Consider the following 25,286-nt stretch of genomic DNA (forward strand, 5'->3'; position numbering starts at 1 on the left):
CAAGCGGGACTCGATCTTCTGTCCGCCCGCCCACTTCCCCCGCCTGCATAAACGGAGGGAAGATTTTTCCACTCTCCCTATTCCCTCCCTATCTTCTGCACACTTTTCTCGTATTGCTCCCCCAACCGGCAAAACTTTCTATTTACACACACACACACACACACACACACACACACAGGCGCGCGCATACACACACAGACACACACACACACACACACTGACGTCTTTTGCGCATTTCCTGCATTAGACACACACACTCACTGGAAGAGAGAGAGGGAGGGAGAGAGATCTAGAGACAGACCGAGAGAGCTAGGGGGAGCGAGTGTCAGAGGCCGAGCTAGAACGGAGGGAGGTGGGGCTTAAAGCCGAAAGCTCCGGGAGCCCCAGCCCCAGCAAGCAAGCTCCTGGTGAGTACTGGGTTAGTGCCTGCCTGGCCTGTGTGAGGTGGAGCCCCAACGGCGGCGGCGGCGGCGGCGGCGGCGGCGGTGGCTGGAGCTGCAGCTGCAGCAGCATCAGCAAGCAGCGGCAACAGCAGCAACAGCAGCAGCAAAACAGACCCCCGAATCCTGTGCGGATGTAAGGTTCTGGGCTTTTGGCGTTTCTCGAGTACAGACTGAGGGTGAAGAAGAGCAAGAAGAAGAAGGCAACGAGGGGTTGGGAGGAAGCAGTGGGAGGTGTGTGTGTGTGTGTGTGTGTGTGTGTGTGTGTGTTTGCAGGGGAGGTGTGCATGTGTGGTTTGGAGCTTAAATTTTTTATCTTCTTAAGAGGATCATTTCCTATAGACATGCATCTCTCTTTATATATATAACACCCCTCCTTTCATCTACACACACACACACACACACACACACACACACACACACACACACACACACACCCCTCCTCTCCTAGAGGCGCAGAAGCTGGATTTGCCAAGAGGATCCTGGTTACATTTTATATTGCATCCCTCCTCCCCTTCCCCATCCCTGCCCAATTTCCCTAACAACCAACCACCCCCAGCCAAAGTAATAATTTCCCGGAGATTATGTTTTTGAAAGGTAGGTAAGAGTCGGGCGCAGCGCCCACTCTTCTGCCGAACCCCCCCTCCTTTCCTCCCCAAACAGTCCTAGACACTAGGAGCATTAGTGCGGTGAGAGTGAGTCTGTATAGTGTATATATTTATTGTCATTTTTCCAGAGGTATTGGGGCGAGAGAGGAGAGGTTTGATCCAAAGACGGACGTCCCTCAGCTCTCTCCGCATCCCCATCCCTACCCCCCCTCCCTGTTTTCCGTTAGAAACCCAGCGAGGAAATACATGCACTCGCTGGGAATCGCCAGAGCCAGGGCAAAGCACTACAAGGTGTAGATAGGGTGTAGGCGTGTGTGAGTGCGTGAGTGTAAGCCTGAGAGAGGTGGGCGGGAGAGGGGGGACCCAGGCGTCCCCGTCCCTCCCGCCCCAAGAAGACCCCGGCCGGGCCAACCCTTCCTCCCAGCTCAGAGAACCCTTGTTTATTTATCGCTGAACTCCTGGGCTGAGTGACCCCGGCTCTTTTGCTCCCTATCCCTACCCCTCACCCTCACCGGCCCGCCTTCGACCATGGTAGTTTTCAATGGCCTCCTGAAGATCAAGATCTGCGAGGCCGTGAGCCTGAAACCCACAGCCTGGTCACTGCGCCATGCGGTGGGACCCCGGCCTCAGACATTTCTGCTGGACCCTTACATTGCTCTCAATGTCGATGACTCGCGCATCGGACAGACGGCCACCAAGCAAAAGACTAACAGCCCGGCCTGGCACGACGAGTTTGTCACCGACGTGTGCAACGGGCGCAAGATTGAACTGGCCGTCTTCCACGATGCCCCCATAGGGTACGACGACTTTGTCGCCAATTGCACCATCCAGTTTGAGGAGCTGCTGCAGAACGGGAGCCGCCACTTCGAGGACTGGGTGAGAATATCCGGAGCCGGGGTGGGAGGCGGGCGGGAAGGGTCCGCTCGGAGCGGGAGTCGGGGCAGCGGACGGGCGGGGTTTTCTGGGAAAAGTGTGGCCTTGGAGCGACAGGGGTCTTTTAACTGGGAGTGGTGGAGGTGGTACTCACTACCTGAAGCAACTTAGAGTCTCACGGGAGGGTCTCAGTTGCATTGGATACCCCATCCCCATTTTTAATAGAGAGCAGAGTGAGAGGCCTGGGACGAGGAAGCTGAACCTGGGGAATAGGAGACAGTGAACTCCTTGAGGTTTCCTTATTCCTGTTTCCCTCTTCCTCCCACTCCCCCTCGGTCCCCACCTCCCCACTGGTTCAGGTTGGGTTGATTCCGAGATCACGTCTGGGAACTCAAAACAGCTCATGGAATTGAAGCCCTAGAGTGAGGAAAACCAAGGCAGGTCACTCAGTACTGGTCCTCTGGACACTTAGAGGGCTGCTTCTCACTCCTGGCAGCTCCTGAAAAATGCACGTGGCTCCGCTAGCCTTCTTACCGCTTTAGGGGGTACCCGGCTTGATGCTTTCATTTGTCTGAGCTCAAATAAACGCAGAGTGGGGTGGTACAGCTTTTTCAGTGGAAAGCTGCTCGTTTTTGTGTTTGTTTTTTTCTTCTGTTGCACGGTGGTTTGTTAATTTTCTGTTATCTAGGGATAGAAATGCGATTTATTTTGTGACACCCACCTCTTCTCCAGAATCCCTGAAACGTTAGCTGAAGCTGCTTTAAACTCAGAGATGCTAGCTTACCCAGAGTCTCTTGGATTGCCTCTTGGGGGAAAATGGAAAAGGTTGCACTTGTGGGTAATAGAGTTTCTGTGCATCTCTAGTTAAAGTTACATTGTTGCCCTATTTTATGTTTTAAGGTACTGTGCAATATGATACTGTTTCTAAGAGTGAGGTCTAGTTGATTGGTGAAATTGTCAAAATATTAGAATATTGGTAAGAGAGCTTGTCAATGTAGAATCAGTTGAAATACATTCAACCTTGGCATTCAGAAAAAGGAGGGAGAAGCGAGCACAGTTAAGTTTCTGGTAGAGAAGTGTTAAATTAGGAATGGTTTTCTGTATTTTCAGACCATTCTACTTGTTTGCAAAAAAAAAAAAAAAAAACCAGGCATGAAGAATTATTTATATTTCCCAGGGTTATCATTCATATATTCTTAGCAGCAAAGGGATAGATCGCTATTTCCAAAACCTGAATTTGGAAGGTTGGTAATATTTTGATTTTTAGATACAAAGACTTTTCTGTTTTATGATTCAACCTCCTAGGAGTCAAAAGTTGAATGTCAGCTAGGGTTAGTTCCATATCTGTGTATTTTTATTCATATGTATCAGATTGGGACTTGGGGAAAATGTGTGAGCTTTTTCTCTCTATGATCATGAGTGTAATGTAGACTGACTGAAACCATGGTTACTGTGATGACAAGATTCACCAGAAAAACCTTAGGAACATGGAAAGTGATACAGATCTGGAAAAGTCAGGCTGTTCTCAATAAGATTTCTCTTTATCTTCTCTATATTCCTCTCAAGCTCACATTTAGCCTTTAGTCTTGACACAATAGAAATAAATTCCATTTATTTTTCTATGTACAAAGTGGAGGACTGAAAGGATTCTTTATTCCAGGATGAGGCTCTGAATATACCAAATCTATAACTTTGAATGGTTTTTAGGTGATGTGTTTTGTGATTACATAGAATAGAAGGGATTCTTTCATAAGGGAGTGCTGCTATGTTGGCAGATGAAATGGACAGGACAATAGGGAGAGCATTCACTGCTCATAGACAAACATGGCTGCTTGTACAGGAGTGCTCTGCAAGCATGGGTTCAGACCTGTGGCGGGAGGAAATCTGCAATATTATTCTGCTGACTGTTTTCAGCAACGGGCTTGGCTGGGAACTGTCCATGATGGAGACATGAGAAGAGACAGGGGATGGTGTTAAAGATCTGCAGGGGATGTTGAAGGATTCATGACATTGCTTCCTTAGCTTTGATCCCTGGAAGGCCCAGAATTTCTTCTATTGAAGGGGAAAGAAGCCTTCTGCCAAAGACTTCTCAGTTCATTGTCTGTAGACAAATGCCTTTTCTCTTAATAATAGTGGCATGGGTTCATATAATCCATTGTACTTTTCAAAATAGTTCTATGACTCTTGTTGGAAAATAACTCTTCATCTCTCCCAAATCCTTCTCTTTTGAACTTTCTTGTTACTATTGAATATACCACCATCTTCTCAGCCACCCAGGCTCCCAATCTCAGGATCATCTTAAATTCTTCTCTCACCCTCATCCCATCTAGCCAGTATGTCACCAAATCTCATCATTTGAATCTTCATACAATCTCTCCTACATCATTCTCTCTTCTCTCACACAACCACCCTATTACTGGCTCTCATCACCTCTCTCCTATACTGTTGTAGTAGGTTTCTGGTTGGTCTCCTTGTCAAATGGCTTTCTACTCCAATCCATCCTCCTTACAGCTGCCAAAGTGATTTTCCTAATGAACGCTGGGGGCAATTATAAAGTCTTCTGTGTCACATTTAAGGCTCTTTCTAACTTGGCCTCTTCCTACTTTTCTAGTCTTCTTACACTGAACTTCCCTCTGAAGACTCTACAATCCAGTTAAAATGGCCTACTTTTTGATCCTCACATATAACACCACCTCTCAGCTCTATGCCTTTGCCACTAGCTATTGCCCTTCCTCATCTCTGTTTGTTAGTTTTTCTGGCTTCTTTTAAGGTATAAACTCAACTCCCACCTTCTGCCAAAATCTCTCCTCCTCTCCCCAACTACTAGTATTTCTTCTCTGTAAATCTGCCTTATTTATTCTGTGGATATCATTTATGTCCCTAGTTATTTTCATGTTGACTCCCTAATTAGAATGTGACATTCTTGAAGGTAGGAGCAATCCCTCCCTCCATTTTTGCATTCCTAACACTTAGCATAGTTCCTGGAACATAGTAAATGTTTAATAAATGCTAGTTGACTGACTCTATGTAATGCTATGTAATGCAGGAGCTATGTAATGCAAGTGTTATATCCCATTTAACAGAAGGATAGAGAAGTTGTGATTTGCTGTAATCATCAGATGAGCCAATGACAAAGCTAAAACGAGAACCCAGGTCCCCTGGTTCCTAGCTCATTGTTCTTTTTAGTGTCCTAATCTATGTTCCTTGATTGTGGGTCTTATTAAAAAGGGTGCTACTTCCAAATGATTCTCCTTTGTAAAAATGGGGGGCACAGACAAAGGTGGCAATTACATGAAGCAATGGGGTTAATTGTAACCCTACTAGGTAATGTCTCCTAAGATAGCCGAGTAATAGTCCCAAAGGGAAAGGACATTAGAAAATATCCAGGGATCCAGGCCACTTGCTTTGATGATCAGGAGTGACTGAAAAGTCCATTTTCAATAGAGAGGCCTAAAAGATCCTAGGTAAAGAGGGAATGGAAGATTACAAGCATTTATAAAATGCTGTGTGCCAGGCACTATGGCAAGTGCTTTTATAAATATTATCTCATTTTATCCTTACAACAACTCTGTGATTTGTTGATTTGTTCAGGTCACATTACTAATAAATGATTGAAGTTGCATTTGAACTCAGTTCTCTCTGACTCAGGCTCAGTCCTATTTTAGAGCTTAAAGGACATCTAATCCAGTTCTTTCATTTTGCAGATAAGAGAGATTAAATAATCTAAATCATATAGCTCCTTAGTGTCAGAATAGGACTTGGGAGGGGACATTTTGCCCATTACTGCTTAACATTTACTTTATCTCAAGTCTTTAGTGAGCAAGGGGAATAGAACACTCTCCTTTCCACTAAGGTAACCTTGTGTTTGCTGTGGGTTTAATTTTTATTTTTGTTCAAACACTTCATTTAATCAGTGCACAGAACTACCAGTGGGAAACCCCCTCTACCAATACAGATTGATAATTACAATTTATAGTCTTAAAAAAAGTTTCCTTGGTGGGATTGAAAGGATGAATTATGGTCATTCAGTCAATATTATATCAGAGGTGACATTTGAACATGGGTCTCCTTTAAGTCTAAACTTTTTTTCTTTTAGAATTAGATGCTTTCTTTTCAGAGCATTAGACTAATTAGGCTCCATTCATTCCTTTCTACAGTCTGCAAATATCCCCACTAGTATTTACATTCATGGAAAGCCTAATTAGAACAATACCACTAATATCATATTTAGGTAAACCAGAAACCTCATGTATCTATAGTAATCACGCATTGGTACCTTTTATCATTAAAAACTTGTTCTCTTCGGTTGAAATCCAGTACCCTCAACTTGATTTTTGTTTCCTCTTTTCTTCTGTCCATATTATCTGACCTCACACTGTCATTCTGAAGTCTTTCCCAGTGAATTCTAACATTTCAAAAAAGCTTTGATGGGGCTTTTCCTTTCCACCACACTCACAATCACTGTAAGTTAGAGCTGGGAGGTATATTAGAAGTCTTGAAACAGGAAAGAAACAAGTCTCTATTAAGTACCTACTATAAACCAGGCATTATGTTAAGTGCTTTACAAATGTTATTTCATTTGATATTCACATAGCTATTAAGTATCTGAGGTTAAATTTGAACTCAAGTCTTTCTGCCTCAGATATATGCATATATGCATACCTCTGTGCCTTTTTCCTTACTATGTCTCTTGGCTGGAATGCTTTGGGATTGAGGTTTCTTTTCCTCTGTAAAACTTTTCTGAACTATTCAGTATTTCTATCAACTATTCAGTAGTTCTATAGTGCTCACGATCTGTACCACACCTTTAGACACCTACTCATTTGCTCTCTTTCAGAACTTGGCTCTCTCTTCTTGTTTCTTGTCCAGGGCTGGGCACCTATACTGCACACTACATAATTGAATAGAAATGAATTTTAAGGAGCAATTGGAGAAGTGTTTCCTTGGTGCTTCATAAAACCCTTCTTGTTTTATGGGTGTTTCAGTCACACCTGATAAAATGAGGGGAAACTAAGTGAAAAGTGTCCTTCCTTTAGAAGTAAGAGGCTCTAGATTCATTCACTGCTTTCTCCATGAAACCTTCTCTAGTTAACATCAGCAAGTCTTTATTAAGGACTTACTTTATGTCAGTGGATAAGAATTAATAAAAGTGCCTTGTGTTTGCTAGGTACTGTGTTAGATATGAGTTACAAAGCCAAAGCCAAGATAGCTTCTGTCCTAAAAGAGTTAAATTCTATTATGGGGAAGTAATAGGTATATAAAAAACTAAATATAAATCATATATGTAGTCACTTTCCTGTGGGGCAAGGTTTAAGTCTAAAATAAAGGACAGATTTTTTTGTTTTGTTTTGTTTTTGTTTTTTGTTTTGTTTTGTTTTGTTTTTTACAATAGAACAGGGGCCAAAGAACCTGGTAGGTAGGGTCAGAGTGGGATCAGGACACTAGAGGATTGGGGATGACATGGATGATTAAAGCATTATGGTGAGAGTTGGCAGATCATTTAGCCCCTTTGTGCTTCAGGCAACTCTCAAGGACTTATCTGTCAAGTCATAGACCGATTTGTGGAAAGACTTTATATTGGGAGTTCTTCCCTGATCCTTTCAATTTCACTTCTGAGTCAAGCACCTGTTGTGTGCCCAGGATCATGCTAGATGTTAGGGATTTTAAGAGAAAAATGATGCAGTCTCTGCCCTTGCGGAGTTTATCATTTCATGTAACTGTAATAAGAGAATAATTATAAATAATCTAGCAGTCCCTCATGTTATTTAGCTTGGTCTACAGAGCTTCCAAATCAGAATCAGTGGGATTCTATATGAAAGAAATTGTTATGCTCTTTACAGTATCAGTTATGTTGATTTTTTTCCCCTCAAAAGTATTTTATTTTTCCAATTACATGTAAAGTTAGTTTTCAATATTTATTTTTGTGCGATTTTGAGTTTCAGATTTTCCCTCCTTTGCCTCTCCCCTCCCCAAAACAGTAAGCAATCTAATATAGTTTATACATATACAATCATTTTAAACATATTTCCCTATCAGTCATATTGTGAAAGAAAAATCAGGACAAAAGGGAAAAACCATGAGAAAGAAAAAGCAAACAAATAAAATAAAAGGTGAAATTACAAAAGCTTCACTTGCATTCAGTCTCCACAGTTCTCTCTCTGGATACAGATGGCATTTTCTATCCTAAGTCTGTTGGAATTCTCTTGGATCACTGGAGATTAGTTGATATTCAATCCCAAAGCAAGAGGTGAAAAGCTTGAGATCCTACGAGTGGTAATGATGGTATATATGTGTGGCAGGACAGTTGTGAGAATCAGGGTGTACTTGATAGTAAAGAGAATTCTTGGTAGAATCAAGGGGCCTGGATGAATTTAAATGGGTGAGGCATGTTTGAGATATAATCCCCTTCCACTCTCAATTAGGTCAGATTTCTTTAGCTTTCCCACCCTTCCTGAATTCCCATGGCATCTTTGCCACTTACCATAATGTTTACTCATATGCCACCTTATGAAAAAAGCTATTCCTATGTTATATCTATAATATCTATAATATAGAATATTAGCTCTCCCAGGAGGTTGTACATTTCTAAATACAATTTGACAGTGAGAATGTTGGAGTCAAAGAATATGTGCTGATCCCAAGAAATCATGTTAAAGATTGACATGTATTCCTTCCACTGTCTCACATCCTCCCAGCATTTGTTAACAGGTGTATCCAGAACAGAGGCTTCTGGTTTAGTGGACAGAATTTTGGATTTGGCATCAGGAAGAGCTTGGTACAGCTCTGGCTTCTAATGCTTCTTTCTCATGGCCGCAGTGTACTCCCCAGTCACTTCTGCCTTTTGAAACCTCTCGGGACTTGCCTTCTAGACTCAGCTCAAAAGTTTTCTCCTTAGGATTTTACCTGATCCTGAAGATATTTGAGCTCAATGCATTAAACATTTATTAAGTGCCTACTATGTGCCACGCATTGAGTTAAGTCCTAGAGAAACTGTTAATAAGAAGAAAAACAGTCCCCTCCCTCAAAGACTTTGTAATCTAATGAGGGGAAACAACACACAAAAGAGACTGGAAAGGTGGGGACCAGAGGGTAGCTGGAGTGGGTTCATCTTATTCTATAAAATTGAAACCAGACTGAGAGCATCAGATGCATAGTGTAATGAGCCCCTAAACTCCTGTTTTTGCCCTCTTTAAGTTCACAAAAATCGGAATCAACTTAGCTGTGAATTTATTTGTATCCCACCTACATTAGATATAAGCCCTTTGAAGGCAGAAGCCTTCTCACTTTTGTATTTGTAGCCCAGGTGACTGGAACATAAAGGACCTAAATAAATTCTAGTTGATTGCCTGTTTGTTTGGTTGGATCTTTGTGACTGTGTGGTCCAAGACAAATCACTTATCCCCTTTGCATTTCAGGCACTTCTCTAGGATTTATCTGTCAAGTTACAGACTGATTTGTGCAGAGACTCTTCATACCAGAAATTCTCCCTGATTCTTCCAATTTCACTTCTGAATTGAGCACCTCTTGTGTATGTAGGACCATGCTAGGTGCTATGGGGTGCAAGAAAAAAAAATTATATAGTCATTGCCCTTGCAGTTTATCATTTCATTGCAACTATAATAAGGCAATAATTACAAATAATCTAATAGCTCATCATATTACTTAGCTATAACTGTTTTGGCAGCAGCAAAAACTAAAAAAGGTGGGTTTTTTTGGTGGGAGAAGCACTTGATATTTCAGCATCTAATCTAAATAAGTTCATCTAACTTTGGGCAGATAAAATTTTCTAGGGTCTTACCTATATACAACTTCTAGATCAGGCTTCGAATATTTTATATAAATAAAATATTGCTTGTGGGAACATCTTATATGTTTTTGTGCAGAATTCCTTAGGGGTGTGTGTGCGTACACACACACACACACACACACACACACAAAATAGGCTTGTTATATAATTATAGTCTATTATAATGCTAATAATCAGGTGGTACCTGTTTGGTGTTCAAGTTTCTGGTTGTAACCAGATGAAGTAGCCCCCCAAAAAGTCTGTGTTGTGCCGAGAGAACAATAATAAAACACTTAGATTACAGCTCACCAACTTATACAAATGAAAGTTCTACTCTTAGGATCAGGTATCAAATGATGTTTAGAAACTCAGGAAGGTTTGGAGATGTGCAGGATATCAACTAGATCCCAGGGCTGGGAGAAGTTGTTTCAGAGCTAATAAAAGATCATCTTACTTTACACAATAAATAGGGAGGAGACTTACGGTACTCATTAGCCCAAGAGGTATTATAGGCTGTAAACCAAATCAGCTTCAAGCATTCTTGGATGGTGGATTTGTAAAGAGTTATTATAGGAGAGGAGAAGCTAGCTGCATGATGGAGGGATTAGAATGCTGGGCTGGGAGGCAGGGAGATTTGGGGTAAATTTCTATCTCTGTCATTCCCTAGTTGTGTGACCCAAGCTATCACACAGGGTAAGCACTCACTAGGTAGTCAGAAAAAGTGATAGAAGAACACTCTCAAGAGCTCTCTTAAAAAAAAAAACAAAAAAACTTTAGAATTGATTGCATGACATGGGAGACACTGGCATAGGGCTGCCCAATATGGTGTCTTCTCATCAGAGAAGGTGCTGTGCTCTTTGAGCAAAGGAGAATTGAATTCGTTCAGAACTAAAATGAGATGTGTAAAGTGAGAGAATCCATCCCAAATGTTCTCAGGGATTATTTGTGTCTGACCTGTGGCAGAGCATTCTGAGTTTGCATTGGTCTGATTAGTCACAGGCAGATACACTGCAACATAGTAATTCATTTTGGTCCTCTTTGAAAATGAAAGATAACAATAACCAACCAACCAGATGGGTTTGCTTTTTATATGGTGTTCTTCTACTAATAAAATCAAAGGTTCTTGATATAATGTGTTAAGGAAGATGAATTATTTGGGTATGTCACAAAGCTGACTTTAGTTATCACAGATCATAACTGCCTGAAGGCAGAAAGATTGGAGACTGAGCAGAAGATTACAATAGGGAATGGAAGTCTAGCTGAAGAAGCTCTTATCTACTGAGTTAGGCATCTTCTCTGCAGCTGATAGCCATCCAGAGTTTGCCTGGAGCTCTGAGAGTTGAGATTTGCTAGGATCATACAGTCAGTATGTCTTAAAAGGCAACCTTGAACCCAGGTCTTCCTAGTTTTAAGCTGGCTCTCTAGTCATTGTTATTTAAGTCTCTATCTTCTCTATTCTCTTGAGATTAGAGGAAATGCCTCATTCATCTTTTATCTTCCCTTGCATTTCGCTCATATTAATCACATAGTAGGTACTTAATAAATAAAGGTGTGTTGAGTGAATAAAGAATGAATGAAGGTAAACTCTCCCTCATTATCCCCATCAGAGATGGAATCATGAGACCATTTTGCTCATTGCAATAGAATCATAAAATGATTCTTAGATCTTAGAAAGCATCTAGAGGAATCTAGCATACTTCTCTAATTTTGCAAATAAGGAAATGGAAATCCAGATAAAGATTATGACTTATCTAAGGTCACTGACTGGATCTGCAGTACAAGAATCCTGATCTTGTTACTTACTTTTGTGACTTTGGGAAAGTAGCTTACTTCCCTTGGCTTCAGTTTTCTCATCTCTTAAAGGAATAGGGATGGCATAGGTCAGGGATATATGGTCCAGAAGCTCGATTTTTAAAAATATATTGTGACAACTATATTTTATATAATTGATTTTCTTTGCAATCCTATATATTTTATTTTATGCATTTTAAAAACATTATTCTGAGAAAGGGGCTTTCCATGGATTTAACTCACAAAAGGGTCCATGCACAAATTGATTAAGAATTCTTAGTTTAGATAATTCCTAAAATTTGCCCTAGCTCTATAAAAATATATTTTTTCTTTTTTATAACTTTTAATTGACAGAACATATGCATGGGTAATTTTTTACAACATTATCCCTTGCACTCACTTCTGTTCTGACTTTTCCCTTCCCTCCCTCCACTCCCTCCCCTAGATGGCAGGCAATCTTATACATGTTAAATATATTATAGTATATCCTATATACAATACATGTGTGCAGAACCATACATTTCTCTTGTTGCACAAGAAGAATTGGATTCAGAAGGTAAAAATAACCTGGAAAGAAAAACAAAAATGCAAACAGTTCATATTCATTTTCCAGTGTTCCTTCTCTGGGTGTAGCTGATTCTGTCCATCATTGATCAATTGGAACTGAATTAGATCTTCTCTTTGTTGAAGATATCCACTTCCATCAGAATACATCCTCATACAGTATTGTTGAAGTGTATAATGATTTCCTGGTTCTGCTCATTTCACTCAGCATCAGTTCATGTAAGTTTTTCCATAGCTTTATAAAAATCTTATGTTATTTTTATAACATTTTCCTCACAACAAATCAGTAAGATGCAGGTAGTGTGAAATCATTTTAATTTTGTAGATGAAGAAACTGAGGTTTTTCAGAGTCACTTGACTTGGCTTATAGTTATGCAACTAGTCAATGTTTTAGGTAAAATTAAAAGCCAGGTTTCCTGGTGTTAAGTTCAGCACACTCTTCACTTGCTGCCTTTCCAAGCCTTCTATTGCAATGATCTATATGTCTTGAGAAACCAACATAGTATCAGAGGTAAGGCTAGGTCTCCCATCTCTTGATTCCTAGTACAGGGATTTTTTTTCCTTCACAAATGAGTCAGGAGGTTCGAATCTGGCACTGACTAATTGTACATCTTTAGAAAAATCATTTAATTTAGGAAGACTATCTTGTACCATGTTAATAGTTGGTGTTCTTAACCATGCAGGTACATATGCATGCATGCATTATGAATATATATATAGGTATATCTGAATATTTATGTATATATGTGTATATGTCTATATGTATGCATATGTGTATATGTGTTCCTCTCCATATGTTAAGTTCCTTTAAGACACAGACTTTGTCTTCTCTTTTTGCATCTTTCTGGACACCTCATGGATTTTCAATATATTCTTTGGGTAATTGAGTGAATAAATGACTTTCAAACCACAAAACACTTGTTGTGTTAAAATACACCCAAGCTGAGTGCAGTATTATTAAATTCAGTTTATTTTAAAGGATTCATTACTCCTACTATATGCCAAGTAGACAGAATTATTTGGCCACATTTGCACAGATCCTGTCCCCAAACTTTTACTTTTTCTTGACAGTAGGAACTGTCTTTTCTCTTGTTTGTATCCCATGTCTGGCTTATGGCTTGGGTAGTTGTATTTCATTCTCAAAGAGGACCAAAATGAAATCACTATTTTAGAGTTGATGTGTAATGTATCCCACTGTGACTGATCAGACCTGGCACATAGTAGGCGTGTGAATATTTAATATTTATTAACTAATTTTACAGCCTATCTATGCTTGGGGGAGGTATAATGACTATGTATCTAGCAGGAATTCCTATAACTGGAGAGAGAAGGGTGTATAAATTAAATCTGCAAACTTATAATGCAAAGCTCATAGAGTATGCTAATCAGAGATTTAGAGTTGGGAGACCTTACAGGTCAACTAGTTCAAGCCCATCATTTTATAGATAGGGAAACTGAAGATCCAGAGAAGTTCAATGTCTCACTCGGGTTCACAAGAGCCAAGAGGAAGGCCCCCAGTGTCCCCTAACTCTACAGCTAGACCATTTCCTTTTATACCCTTGAAAGGCAGCATCAATTTTGAGGATACATGGAAATGTTCCATTTAGAATAGTATGTTAGATGGCAGAGCTCCTGAAATCACCCCATCTAAGTGATCACCTACTCTACATATATATTAAATTCTCCCTGAGCTTTCCTCAGAAGGACATGTAGTAGCTGCTTTCACTGAAGGTGTCCCACCTCCACTCCCATCTCAGATCATTGTTTACTTACTCCCTGATATTTATTGAGTTGGTTTAGAAATTTTTTTCATTTTAAAAAAGGTGTATGTTATTTAAGTTTTAGGTAATTGAGGACTTACTATATAGAGATGCCATTTTTTGCTCATTCTTGTGGCTTTTCATTTGTTTTCCTCCAACACATGCTGAGCTTCTTGCTGCTTTTTGATTAGAGGGGAAGTTCATATAGGGATAATAACACTAAACACAATTTTCATCGCATCACCTGCCTCAAAGACCTGATATATTGCTTGCCACTCTGAGGATAAAATCCAAACTTCTTAACCTGGCATCCTGAGCCCTCCAGAATCTGATTCTTGCCAACCTTTAGAGCAGGAGTGGGGATCGTCCAGCATAAGCCCTTGAAATTATTTAGTCTGGCCCTGCCAAGGCAACTGCAGGGAATGATGAGCTAAAAGCTAGGTACAAGTTCTCTAAGTTGATAATTTTGTATGGCCCCTGAACAATGTTATAAACATCCAAGTGGCTTTTGGCAGAAAAAAATGGCTCCTTACCTCTGTTTTAGAGCCTTATCATCCTACTTGTCCCCAGCAGGTTGCTTTCTTTAATAGTCCCAAAGTTGTCTTGTACTTAAACTTTCCTACCTCAGGAATTTTGCTTAGACTATTCCCAGTACCTAGGATGCCATTCTGCTTTCTTCTTTTATAAAATTTACTCTTAAACCTAATGCTAATCTTTCCTTCTCTGTGAAGCTTTCCCAGGCTGAACTGTGCTTCTCCCTTCTATAAACTCCCATTAGAATATCTCCCATTAAAAAAGTATGTGTACTGAACTTAAAATTTAACAAACAAAATTGAATTATAAAAATTAATTTTATTTTGTTAAATATTTTGAAATTTCATGTCAAATTGTTTTTTAACAATCATTTTTTAAAAAGTGAGTTCCAAATTTTCTCCTCTCCCATCCTTCTCCCCCAGAAGGCCACAATTTGATATGGATTATACATAACAAAACATATTTCTTAAACTGTAAAGGAGATATGGAAATAAAAAAGATAAGACTGATTCTTGCTCTGGAGGAGCTTACTGCCTAGTAGGAAAGATAAGACTTTTTTTGTTGTTGTTTTTCAGATCTGTGATTTCTTCAAAGGAATGGAGAACTCTTGACTGCTAAATATTAGATAGTTATTGCTTGGGAGAACTGAGAACTGTTAAGATATATGCCTAGGGTCCTGGCCATGTCCAGAGAAAGGATTTTGTAGCACCTATCATTATTTAGAACAGTTTTTTTCTTATTTGTTTAAACTTATTGACTGTTTTTGCAACCAAAATGTTGTAAGCTTCTTAAAGACACAATCTGTTTATCCCCCACCAATATGTGAGCCACTTTGCAAACCTGAAAGTGTTATATAAGTGCTATTATTATCTTTGCTAATAATATCATAGTAGGAAACAATGTGTGTGAGAACCTTCTCTACCAACTGATATAGCCTGTGACTTCATAGATAAATCCTAGGGAGTTGCCTGAGGCACACTGAGATTAAATGGTTTACTCAAGGTCCTGTAACAAGAAAATGTCAGAAGCAACATTTGAACCCAGGGATTTTTTTTTCCCTCCAAGACAAACATTCTATCCATCTCCATACTTTACTTTAATGACTACAATTTATATAGTACTTACTATGTGACAGGCACTTGCTAAGAGATTTACAATGATCTCATTTAATCTTCACAAATTATTATTTCATTTGATCCCCATTTTACAGATGAGGAAAATGAAATGAGCAGAGGTTTGTGTATACATATATTTACAAATGTGTGTGTGCACGTGTACACATACACATATTATATTTTTTGCATGTTGTCTCCCCCCGGATCAGATTGTAAGCTTTTTGTGTTCTGAGATTATCTTTTGCCTGTTTTTGTGTCCCCAGGGCTTAGCAAAGGACTGGCACATGGTAGTGTTTATTGTTGAGTCATTTCAATTGTGCTTGACCCTCCATGACCCCATTTGGAGTTTGCTTGGCAAAGATATTGGATTGATTTTCAATTCTTTTCTCCAGTTCATTTTGCAGATAAGGAAACTGAGGCAAATAGGATTAAGTGATTTGCCCAAGATCATCTAGCTAAGTAAGTATCTGAGGTGAAATTTGAATTTAGGTTCTCCTGATTTCAGGGCCAACACTGTATACATTGTACCACCTAGCTGCAAAGTAGGTTCTTAATAAATGTTTATTGAATTGAATATCATATATTCCCTTGATTGGGCAGAATCAGATATCGACAACTCCCAAGATGTTTATTTCCTATTTGGTCTGGAAGTGAACTTTATTGATTAAGAGCCAGTTTAATTTTGTGCATATAAAATGTAAGTGCGTGTTAAGAGGAGGAAAGAAACACTGAAAAATATAAGGGCTGGGTTTTAGAATTCTGAATATTTCTCCTTCTTGCATAGGCAAAGTTCTAATTTGTTCTCTGCTGCTTTTTAAAAATAAGGCATTATGGGCCAATTTATATTTATTAGGGACCAACATTGTTCATTTGTTTATTTATCACCAACCCAGCTTTATCCTTAACTAACAGTTATGTGACCTCCAACAAATTATTTAACCTTTTCTGAGTCTCAGTGCCTTTATTTATTTATTTAGTTGATAGCATTTTATTTTCCAACTACATGTAAAGATAATTTACAGCATTCACCTTTGCAAAACCTTATGTTCCAAATTTTTCTCCTTCCCTTCTTTACCTTCCCCCCTCCCCAAGATAATAAGCAATCTGATATTAATCATATGCAATCTTTTTAAACATATTTCCATATTTGTCATGTTATACAAGAAAAATAAGACCAAAAGGGGAAAAAACCACTAGAAAGAAAAAACAAAAGGTGAAAATTCAGTGTCTTTATTTCTAAAGTGAGGAAAATAATAACAATGATTTATAATTTAATGCTTCTGGAAGGGCTTCACTCACATAATTTCATCCCCATTTTACAGAGGAGGAAACAGATTCTGATGAAATGCTTTGGTTAGGGTGATTCAGGTACCAAGTAAGAAAGTTCAGGTTCTAATAGAGGTCTTCATACTTATAAATCTAGTGTACTTTCCCCTGAAAAGCTTGTTCTGTCTTTCTGTCAACAGATGGCTGTAGGTATGAAATGAGATAGTAGAATGAAAAATTTTATGAAAAGGTCAACTATTTTATGCATTTAAGCAATGACTGGTTAGCAGTAGGGAGAAGACATGTTTGAGAAAGTATTTTTATCTACAGTTTACAGACAGAGAAACTGAGGTCTTAGAATTGATTGACATATTAGATGGAAGGCTAAGTTTGGAAGTCTGATTTCCAGTATTTCTAGCTGAGGGTCTACTTGGATTTCTCATCAGTCTTAGTTTCTACCATCATCTAGATTTCCTTACCGCCAGCTTTGTTTATCTCCACCCTCAATTACCTTGTATTTTGTATATGTGTGTATGTGTTCATATTGTCTCCCACCTCATATGTACATTCTTTGACAGAAGGGACTGTTTTGTTTTTGTCTTTGCATTCATAGTGCACAGTGGGTTGCCTGAAACATAGTAGGGGCTTAAGAAATAATTGTTGATTGATTAAGATTAAAATTGCAAGTGAGAGTTATAAAACTCCTTTACCAAGAAATTCTTCCTTCCACACCCCTAAGTAGAAGTTCAATATCTCTTTCCCTCCACTTTTTTTATTCCCTTCTCCCTCCACCTCCCCAGTTTATCATTGTTTATTGAATTGACTATGCACAGAACACCATAAGGCAAACTATTTTAAGGGGTAAGGGGGAGGAAGGCAGATAAGACAGTGATTCTGAAACAAGCAGGAAAATGGTGTCATGTGGCTGTCACCTTGTGGAGCAGAGCCAGGCTCAGCAGTTTTTCTCCAAGGTTCCTCCACAAAATAAATCTCTTTATTCCCCATCCAAAGAGCCAGATTCTAGATCCTTCTAAGGTTTTTATTTCTCTTAGAGCAAGAAATTAGGTACCTTCAGAAGACACAGATTAAGATCCTTTGGATTCTGGGAGATTATGTAGTGTTCAGCAATCATAACCTAGTTATTATATTGTTTTACAGAGAATGCAGGGGGCTTTGTTAGCTGGACCCAATCTAATTCAATGTAGGCAGTACTCCTGGGGTGCCTTTTATGTCCCCAACACAGCTGGACACTGGGGAACAAATGGGAGAAGACATAGTACCTGACCTCCAGGAACATAACATGCACACATGAAACAGAGAACAACATAAAAGAGATTAAAATCAAGAACCAGCTGAAATGTGATTTGGGACTAATGTGGATGTTTCATACAATTGGACCTCACAGCTCAGAAGCTGTTTGCTGGTGAACAGGCCCACCCACCTATAGACAGAGGAAGAGATGGGAGAACCCATTTTCTCCTTGTTTGTGTGTTTATGTGTGCATGTGTGGGTGAGGTAGAATTTGAGGTATGTGAGTATTACATGTGCCCTTTAAAGATTTTAAATGGATTAGTAATTCTGATTTGGCATTCTGTGGTAATGGGGTGTGTGTTAGACAAAAGGTTTTGCAGGGAAGTAAACTTTTGGCTCTGAAGAAATAATATAACTCATATTTATATAACAGTTTATGTACTTTCCTCAACAACATTGGAAGGTTGATTGTGCAAGTAGTTAGTATTATTTTTTGTAAGGGGGAAGCAAACTGGGAAGTCCCTTTGATAATGCAAATTGGCAATTGAGAGATTTAGAGTGCTACCGTCTGGGACATGAGAGGTTAAGGAACTTTTCCAGAATCCCAGAGTTAATACATATATCACAGGTTTTAAACTCAAATTTTCCAGACTCCAAGGCGGGTTCTCTATTTGCTCTGCTGGCTGCCTCTCAGGGATTGTTATTATTTCCTCATTTGATAGATGAGAAAACCGAGATTCAGATTGATTTAACCACTTGCCTACCACCACATAAATAGGAAGTAGTAGAGTACAGATCCAAACCTGGGCCCAGAGCTCTTTCCATTGTACCATGTCTTATTTCTTTGATTATATTTGCATCTCTAATGTAATAGGTACTACTAAAAATGTATTGATTGATTGGTCTAGGAATTCCACAGCATTGAATGATCATTCGTGCCTGCTAGTCCATGTCCAAGTGAATGATGGTGATACATTTATATAACACGTTATACTTAAAAGTCCCCCCCCCTTTATTTGATGATAATACCTTGATATGTAGATAGAACAATCAACATTATCCATACTTAACAGATGAAGAACTGAAACTTTAGAGAGTTAAACAGCTTTTGCTGTGGTTTGTTCTTTGTTCTTTTTTTGCAAGGCAACTGGGGTTAAGTGACACGTCAGGGTCACACAGCTAGTAAGGAAGTGTCTGAGCCTGGATTTGAACTCAGATCCTCTTGACTCCTGGACTAATGCTCTATCCACTGTGACATTGTCCTTAAAGGTAACCATGACATCAAGAAACTGATGCCATAGACATGCAAGTGAATTAGATTTTAAGTGAGGGAGAGCTGTGCAAGGTCACCAACCTCATTTTCTGCACCAGAAACATCTGGGACTAATGACCAGATATAAATCAGGATGACTGGAGATGATTTTGGGGATTCAGTTGGAGACTTTGGTCTTTTTAAGGTCTTTTCCAGATATAAACATCTCAGAACTCAGGTCAGCTGGTTCTTCTTCTAGTGCTCAGTTTCCTACATGTGTCTATTTATCATCAACAGCATCGGTTTTTAGGACCTTTTATGGAATAGATTTACAGAATGTTTTATAAAAATAATGTGCTTAAGAAATTTGCTTTTCCATAGGCATAGTTGGATGGTTTGTATCGTTTGATCCAAGAGATCACTACACTAACTCATTGGCTTATTAAAATTATGCTTTATACCACATATTTAAGTCTGTCTCGATAAACTCTCATCTCTTGGAATCTTTCCTGAGATCCCCTCAAGTTGTCTTAGGAGGACAACAGCTTTACCCCTTTATTTTTTCTTTTTGTTCATTTCATGGCAATTTTCTGTTTGTTTGTGGAGGCAAGTGGGAGAGCCTGGAAATTTCTGACCTATTCCACCATCTTCCCAGTATGTTCTATCTTGAAAGCACTTTCCATGCAATTAAGTACAAGTCTTTATTAAATGCTTTCTCTGTGTCAGGCACTATGCTAGGCACTGGAAAGACAAAAAATGCCTACTAAGACCTTATCTTTTTATCAGAGGGGAGAACGGAGGACTGTGGGATGACAATATGTACCTCAGTGAATATTTTATACACATCTATATATAAAAACAAAACATTTGCAAATTAATTTCCTGAGGCAGAATAGTAATAACCAGGAAAATCAAGAAAGGTCTCTTGTAAAATGTGGGACTTTAGCTGAGACCCGAAAAGCACTGGGGATAATTAGAAGCTGAGATAAAAGAGGGAGAATATTCTAAGTTTGATAAATAGGGGTAGCCTGTGTAAAGACATGGATGCAACAGAGAATTTGTGCAAGGAGTACATTGTGTAGGCCATTTTGTTTGATGAGAGGAATTAATGTGAAATGTAGCTTAAAAAGAAAGGCTGAAACCAGACTAAGATGGACTTTTAATGTCAGTTAGAGGAATTTGTATTTTATCCTAGAAACAATAAGGAGCCACCATAGTATCTTGAGCAGAGGAGTGATACAATCAGGTCTTAGTTTTAGGGATGTCAATTTGGCAGCTGTGTGGAAAATCATTTGAGAGGAGAGAGGACACCAGTTCAGATGCTCTTGAAATAGTCCAGGCAAGAATTGGTAAAGGCCTGTACTAGGGTAGTGGCTCCTATGAGTTGAGAAAATTGTGTGAATGTGAATTGTTAGCTGACATTACATTAACATAATAGGTATTTAATCAATGCTTGCGGATTGGATTAGATTAAAAAATAAAACCACTAAAATATTTGTTTATAACCACTAACATAAGAGTTTCCATTTTTGCCACTTGGCAAGAATGTGCTACTTGGTCAAAATATCCATGATAATTTTTTTTCCTTTATTGAACAATATAAAAATCAGCAAGAGAGATGAGGAAACTGCCTGAGAAGCAGGACCTGCACAGTCACATAGTTAGCAGTAATTCCATAGCTATAAGCTAGGTCTCCCAACTCTTAGCCTGATGGTCCTTCTAGCTTCTCTTTTTTCTTTCCTCCTTCTTCTTGCAGCTTGCATCAGTGCCATGATTATTACCATAGTAAAAGAAAATTAATATTAATTTGATTCTGTGTTTTTGGCCTTATAGGTTGGGGAAGGGGGGGAGGAGCCCATGAATTCAGGCAGATGAGTATTAAGACATTAAGGAGGAACCCTTATATATTTCCTAGGAGGAAGAAGGAAACTTTGAAACAGGAAGGAAAGATCCTCTGGTGATGGAGAAAAATACCTTGATTCTAGAGTCTTGTATAGGAAAATAGTGATTTCATTTTCCCTTTTTCCTTCCCTTGCTATTGGAAATGCTAAGACTGTAATTGGCAAAAGGGGTTTTCAAGTTTATTGTTATTCACTGATAAGTTCTCTTAAGTGGGGAAAAGATATCTTTTTGATGGGAGAATACTTTAGTTCAAACAAAATGTTTGGAGTTGACCTTGGCAAGGGCAACAGGATTCAAATGAGGAGAACTTGCTGACTGATCTTTCCTAAGTCCATCTATACTCTGAGTGTAGCTGCTGACATATTTATAAGTACATTTGTAACAAAATGCTCTAGTTCCAAAGACTAGTTCTCAGAGGATTATATGAGATGAGGCCCAAGGTTTACAACGTTTCTTTGCCATGATACCTTAACCAGACTTAACCAATGTAATTCCAGGTAAAATGGAATTGTTATATTATCTTCTCTTTGAAAGTAATCATTCCAAAAAACAAAAATAAAAGATTGGCTTTCTCATTCTTTCTCCCTAACTTCACACCGATTGAGATTGCCATTTTATTTACTTTTGTTTATTATAAAAAGCTTAAAGTGAAGAAAACTTTGTGATAAGGTGGATATAGAGATGTGAGTATGATTACCACTGAGAACCTCTAAAAAATATGAAATTTCAGTGCACTTTGTATTCCCTATCAACATCATCCTCTCTTTTCTCTGTAAAGATCTGATATTCTTTTTTTTCAATTGACTGTGATTCTAAAGTATCTGATTAAACAGTGATCAGTACTATTACATTGAATTCTTAGGGACTGAATATGTTTCTTCTCTCAGGGAATTATATTTTTAAGGAAAAGCTAAAGAAAGATAAATCTTAATCCAAAGGAATGAATCCTTATTTGCAAAATCTGAAATACCAATACTATCTTGGGTGGGAGGGCAGAGCTCTTTTTGAGCAAGCGGAACCCTTAAAAGCTTCCTTCTCAGACTTTGATGGCTATTTTCATTAATGAAACTATACTTTCATTTTGAAGCTTAAGACCATGTCTTCAGATTTATGTAGTAGGCAAGACTTCTTATGGCTGTACCAGTTGATATAGATGATAGACTTGGAAGTGGTCTTAGAAAAATTGAATCCAACCTTTTCACTTGACAGATGAGAAAACTGACTTTCCACAGTTACAGAGCTAATAATGATCTGAAACAGGATATGTTTTTGAAGAATCCTGCTATTTTTAGGATCTTAGGATCATAGATTTAGAGCTGGAAAGAAAAATCTCTTTAAAAAATTAATTTAATTTTTTATTTAGCAAAAATCCACCTTCCCTACCTCCTATCTATTCTCTTTTTCCCAAATGAAAAATAAAGAAAAACAAAATGCTGGTCACGAACGTACTTAATCAAGAAAAATAAATTTTCACAGTGACCCTGTAAAAATAAGATGTTACAATCTGCACCCTGAATCCATTACCTTTCTATTGACAATGGGTAGCATGTCCATAATCAGTTCTCTGGAATTATGGTTAGTCACTGCACCGATCACAGTTCTTAAGTCTTTCAAAGTTGTTTATCTTGACAGTGGTGGTATTATTCTGCAAATTGCTTTCCTGGCTCTGTTCACTTTACTCTGCATCAGTTATAGGTTTCTCTGAAACCATTCCCATCATTTTTTATAGCACTGTAGTATTCTATTACATTTATGTAACATAACTTGTTCAGCCATTCCCTAATTGATGGATATTCCCTTAGTTTCTTGTTCTTTGCTGCTACAAAAAAAGAGTTGCTATAAATATTTTCATATATTTTATCCTTTTCCTCTTTCTCTGATCTCTTTGGGGGTATAGATTTAGTAGTGGTATCTCTGTGTGAAAGGGTAAACATGGGTTAATAACATTTTGTGTGTGGTTCCAATTGCTTTCCAGAATGACTGGATAGATTCACAGCTCTACTAACAGTGCACTAATGTTCCTGTTTTCCCACAGCTCTATCAGTATTTGTTATTTTCCATTTTTTTGTCAACTTCACCAGTCTAATGGTTGTAAGGTGGAGTCTCAGATTGTCTTAATTTGCATTTCTCTAATTGGAGAATTTTTTTCTTATAGCTATTGATAGCTGGGATTTTTTTTTCTCTCTGAAAACTGCCTGTTTCTATCTTTTTGATCATTTATCAGTTGGGGAACAACTAGGCATACCTATTTCTAAGCCAAATGCTGATGGCTTTTTTTTAATTAAAGTTTTTTTTAATTTTCAAAATTTATGCATAGATAATTTTTCAACATTAACCCTTGTAAAACCTTGTATTCTAATTTTCCCTAAATTCCCTCTCCTGCTCCCCTAGATGGCAAGTGATCCAATATATGTAAATCCAGTTAAAAATATGTTAAATCCAATATATGTATACATATTTATACAGTTATCGTGCTGCACAAGAACAATCAGATCAAAAAGGAAAAAAATGAGAAAGAAAACAAAATGAAAGCAAATAAGAATAATAATGATAGGTTAAAATGCTATGTTGTGATCCACTCTCAGTCCCCACAGACCTCTTTCTGGGTCTAGATGGCTCTCTCCATCATAAAATCATTGGAACTGGCCTGGATTATCCTATTGTTGAAAAGAGCTGTGTCCACTGAGGGCTTTTGCACCCCAGTAAGAATTCAGTTTACAGATTATTGGGGAGCTATCAAATATAGCTCAAAGCAACGATTGGGAGCTGGGAGAACAGAAACTGACCAGTTTCTTTGTGGAAAGTCCCCTATAAAAGGAGGAGGAGGTTGAAAGGAGATTATGATGTGATGTGGTTGAGAAAAAGGTTTGTTTGTTTTTTCCCCAGATAAAAATGTAGCTAATAGCACATCTGCTGCCAACACCAAATTTTGGCATTGTGAGATGTAAGGCACATTTCAGTCAGTCAATTATCACTTATTAAGTGCCTACTATGTGCCTGGCATAGTGTAAGTACTGCGGATATAAAAAAGAAGCAAGAGACAAATCCCTACCTCACAATCACAAAACAACCAAGTATAAATAAAATATATTTAGGATAAATAAAAAATAAATAAGAGAGAAAAGACATTAGAATTAAGAGGAGTTAGGAAAGACTTCTGATATAAAAGATGGGATTTTAGTTGGGACTTAAAGGAAACTAAAAGGTGGAAATGAGGAGGGAAAAGCATTCTAGGAAGGGAAAACATCCAGAGAAAATGCCCAGAACCAAGAATTGGAGAGTCTAGAGAATGAAGAGTACATTGCAAAGTTAAGATATATATCAATCTTATTTGCCATCTAGGGCAAGGGATGGGGGGGAAGGAGGGGAAAATCTGAAACACAAGGCTATGCATGGGTCAATGTTGGACAATATCCATGTATAGGTTTTGAAAGTAAAAAACTTAAAAAAAAGATATATATCAATCAAATAGTCACTCATCCAGGCAGCTACCTACAATGTGCCTAGCCTCATTGGAAAAGCATTATGAGGAATACAAGAAATAGTTGTTGTCACTGAGTTTATAATAATATTGGTCCTGGTCTTGTAAATAGAATATCGATATAGTAAATAGTAAATAGGGAAAACTGGATGAAGATAGATATCCAGAAGTGATTAGTCTTTCACTTTCTAGTTATATGACCTATGGCTACGGTATTTAAATTCTCAGAGCCTCAAAGTCCTTATCTATAAATTGAGGATAATAATAATAATAATAATAATAAGTACCTCACAGGTTTGTTGTAATGATAAAATGAGATAAGGCTTATAAAGCATTTTACAAACAAAGCTTTTTTTTTTTTTTTACAAAGCAAAATGTTCCAAGTGTGAAGTTCTGTTATTATTTCATTAGTGAAACAATTTTGTGCTTGAATTATCCCTGTAATTGTTTCAAGTTCTACATCTCTATGTTCATTTGTCCCTGATAGACATAATCTACTTCAATTTGACTGAGTCTAGATCCTCTCCACTGCCTCTCCTGGGGAAGGAAAGACCAGACTGAGACTAATGGACAGAATTAGTGTCAATATAGGTGACTCGTGTTCAATATGGATGTGTTTCCTGTTCAGGCAGGCAGTGACCCAGGGCTAATGAAGGAGGAGCA

General features: G+C 38.4%; 1 protein-coding gene across 2 annotated transcripts in view; it reads left to right on the forward strand.

Moving 5' to 3' along the window:
* Positions 1–482: 482 nt before the first annotated feature.
* PRKCE (protein kinase C epsilon) overlaps positions 483–25,286 on the forward strand; it is a 648,280-nt gene continuing 623,476 nt past the window's right edge. The window contains exon 1 of one of the 2 annotated variants that reach the window (XM_031950425.1): positions 483–1,924. In XM_031950425.1, the coding sequence (XP_031806285.1) occupies positions 1,577–1,924 (348 nt within the window). In that variant the 5' untranslated portion in view covers positions 483–1,576. The remainder of the gene's footprint in view (positions 1,925–25,286) is intronic. The other variant, XM_003758303.3, reaches the window with a different exon arrangement.

Source organism: Sarcophilus harrisii, chromosome 2, assembly GCF_902635505.1.
Source record: "Sarcophilus harrisii chromosome 2, mSarHar1.11, whole genome shotgun sequence".
Lineage (NCBI taxonomy): Eukaryota > Metazoa > Chordata > Mammalia > Dasyuromorphia > Dasyuridae > Sarcophilus > Sarcophilus harrisii.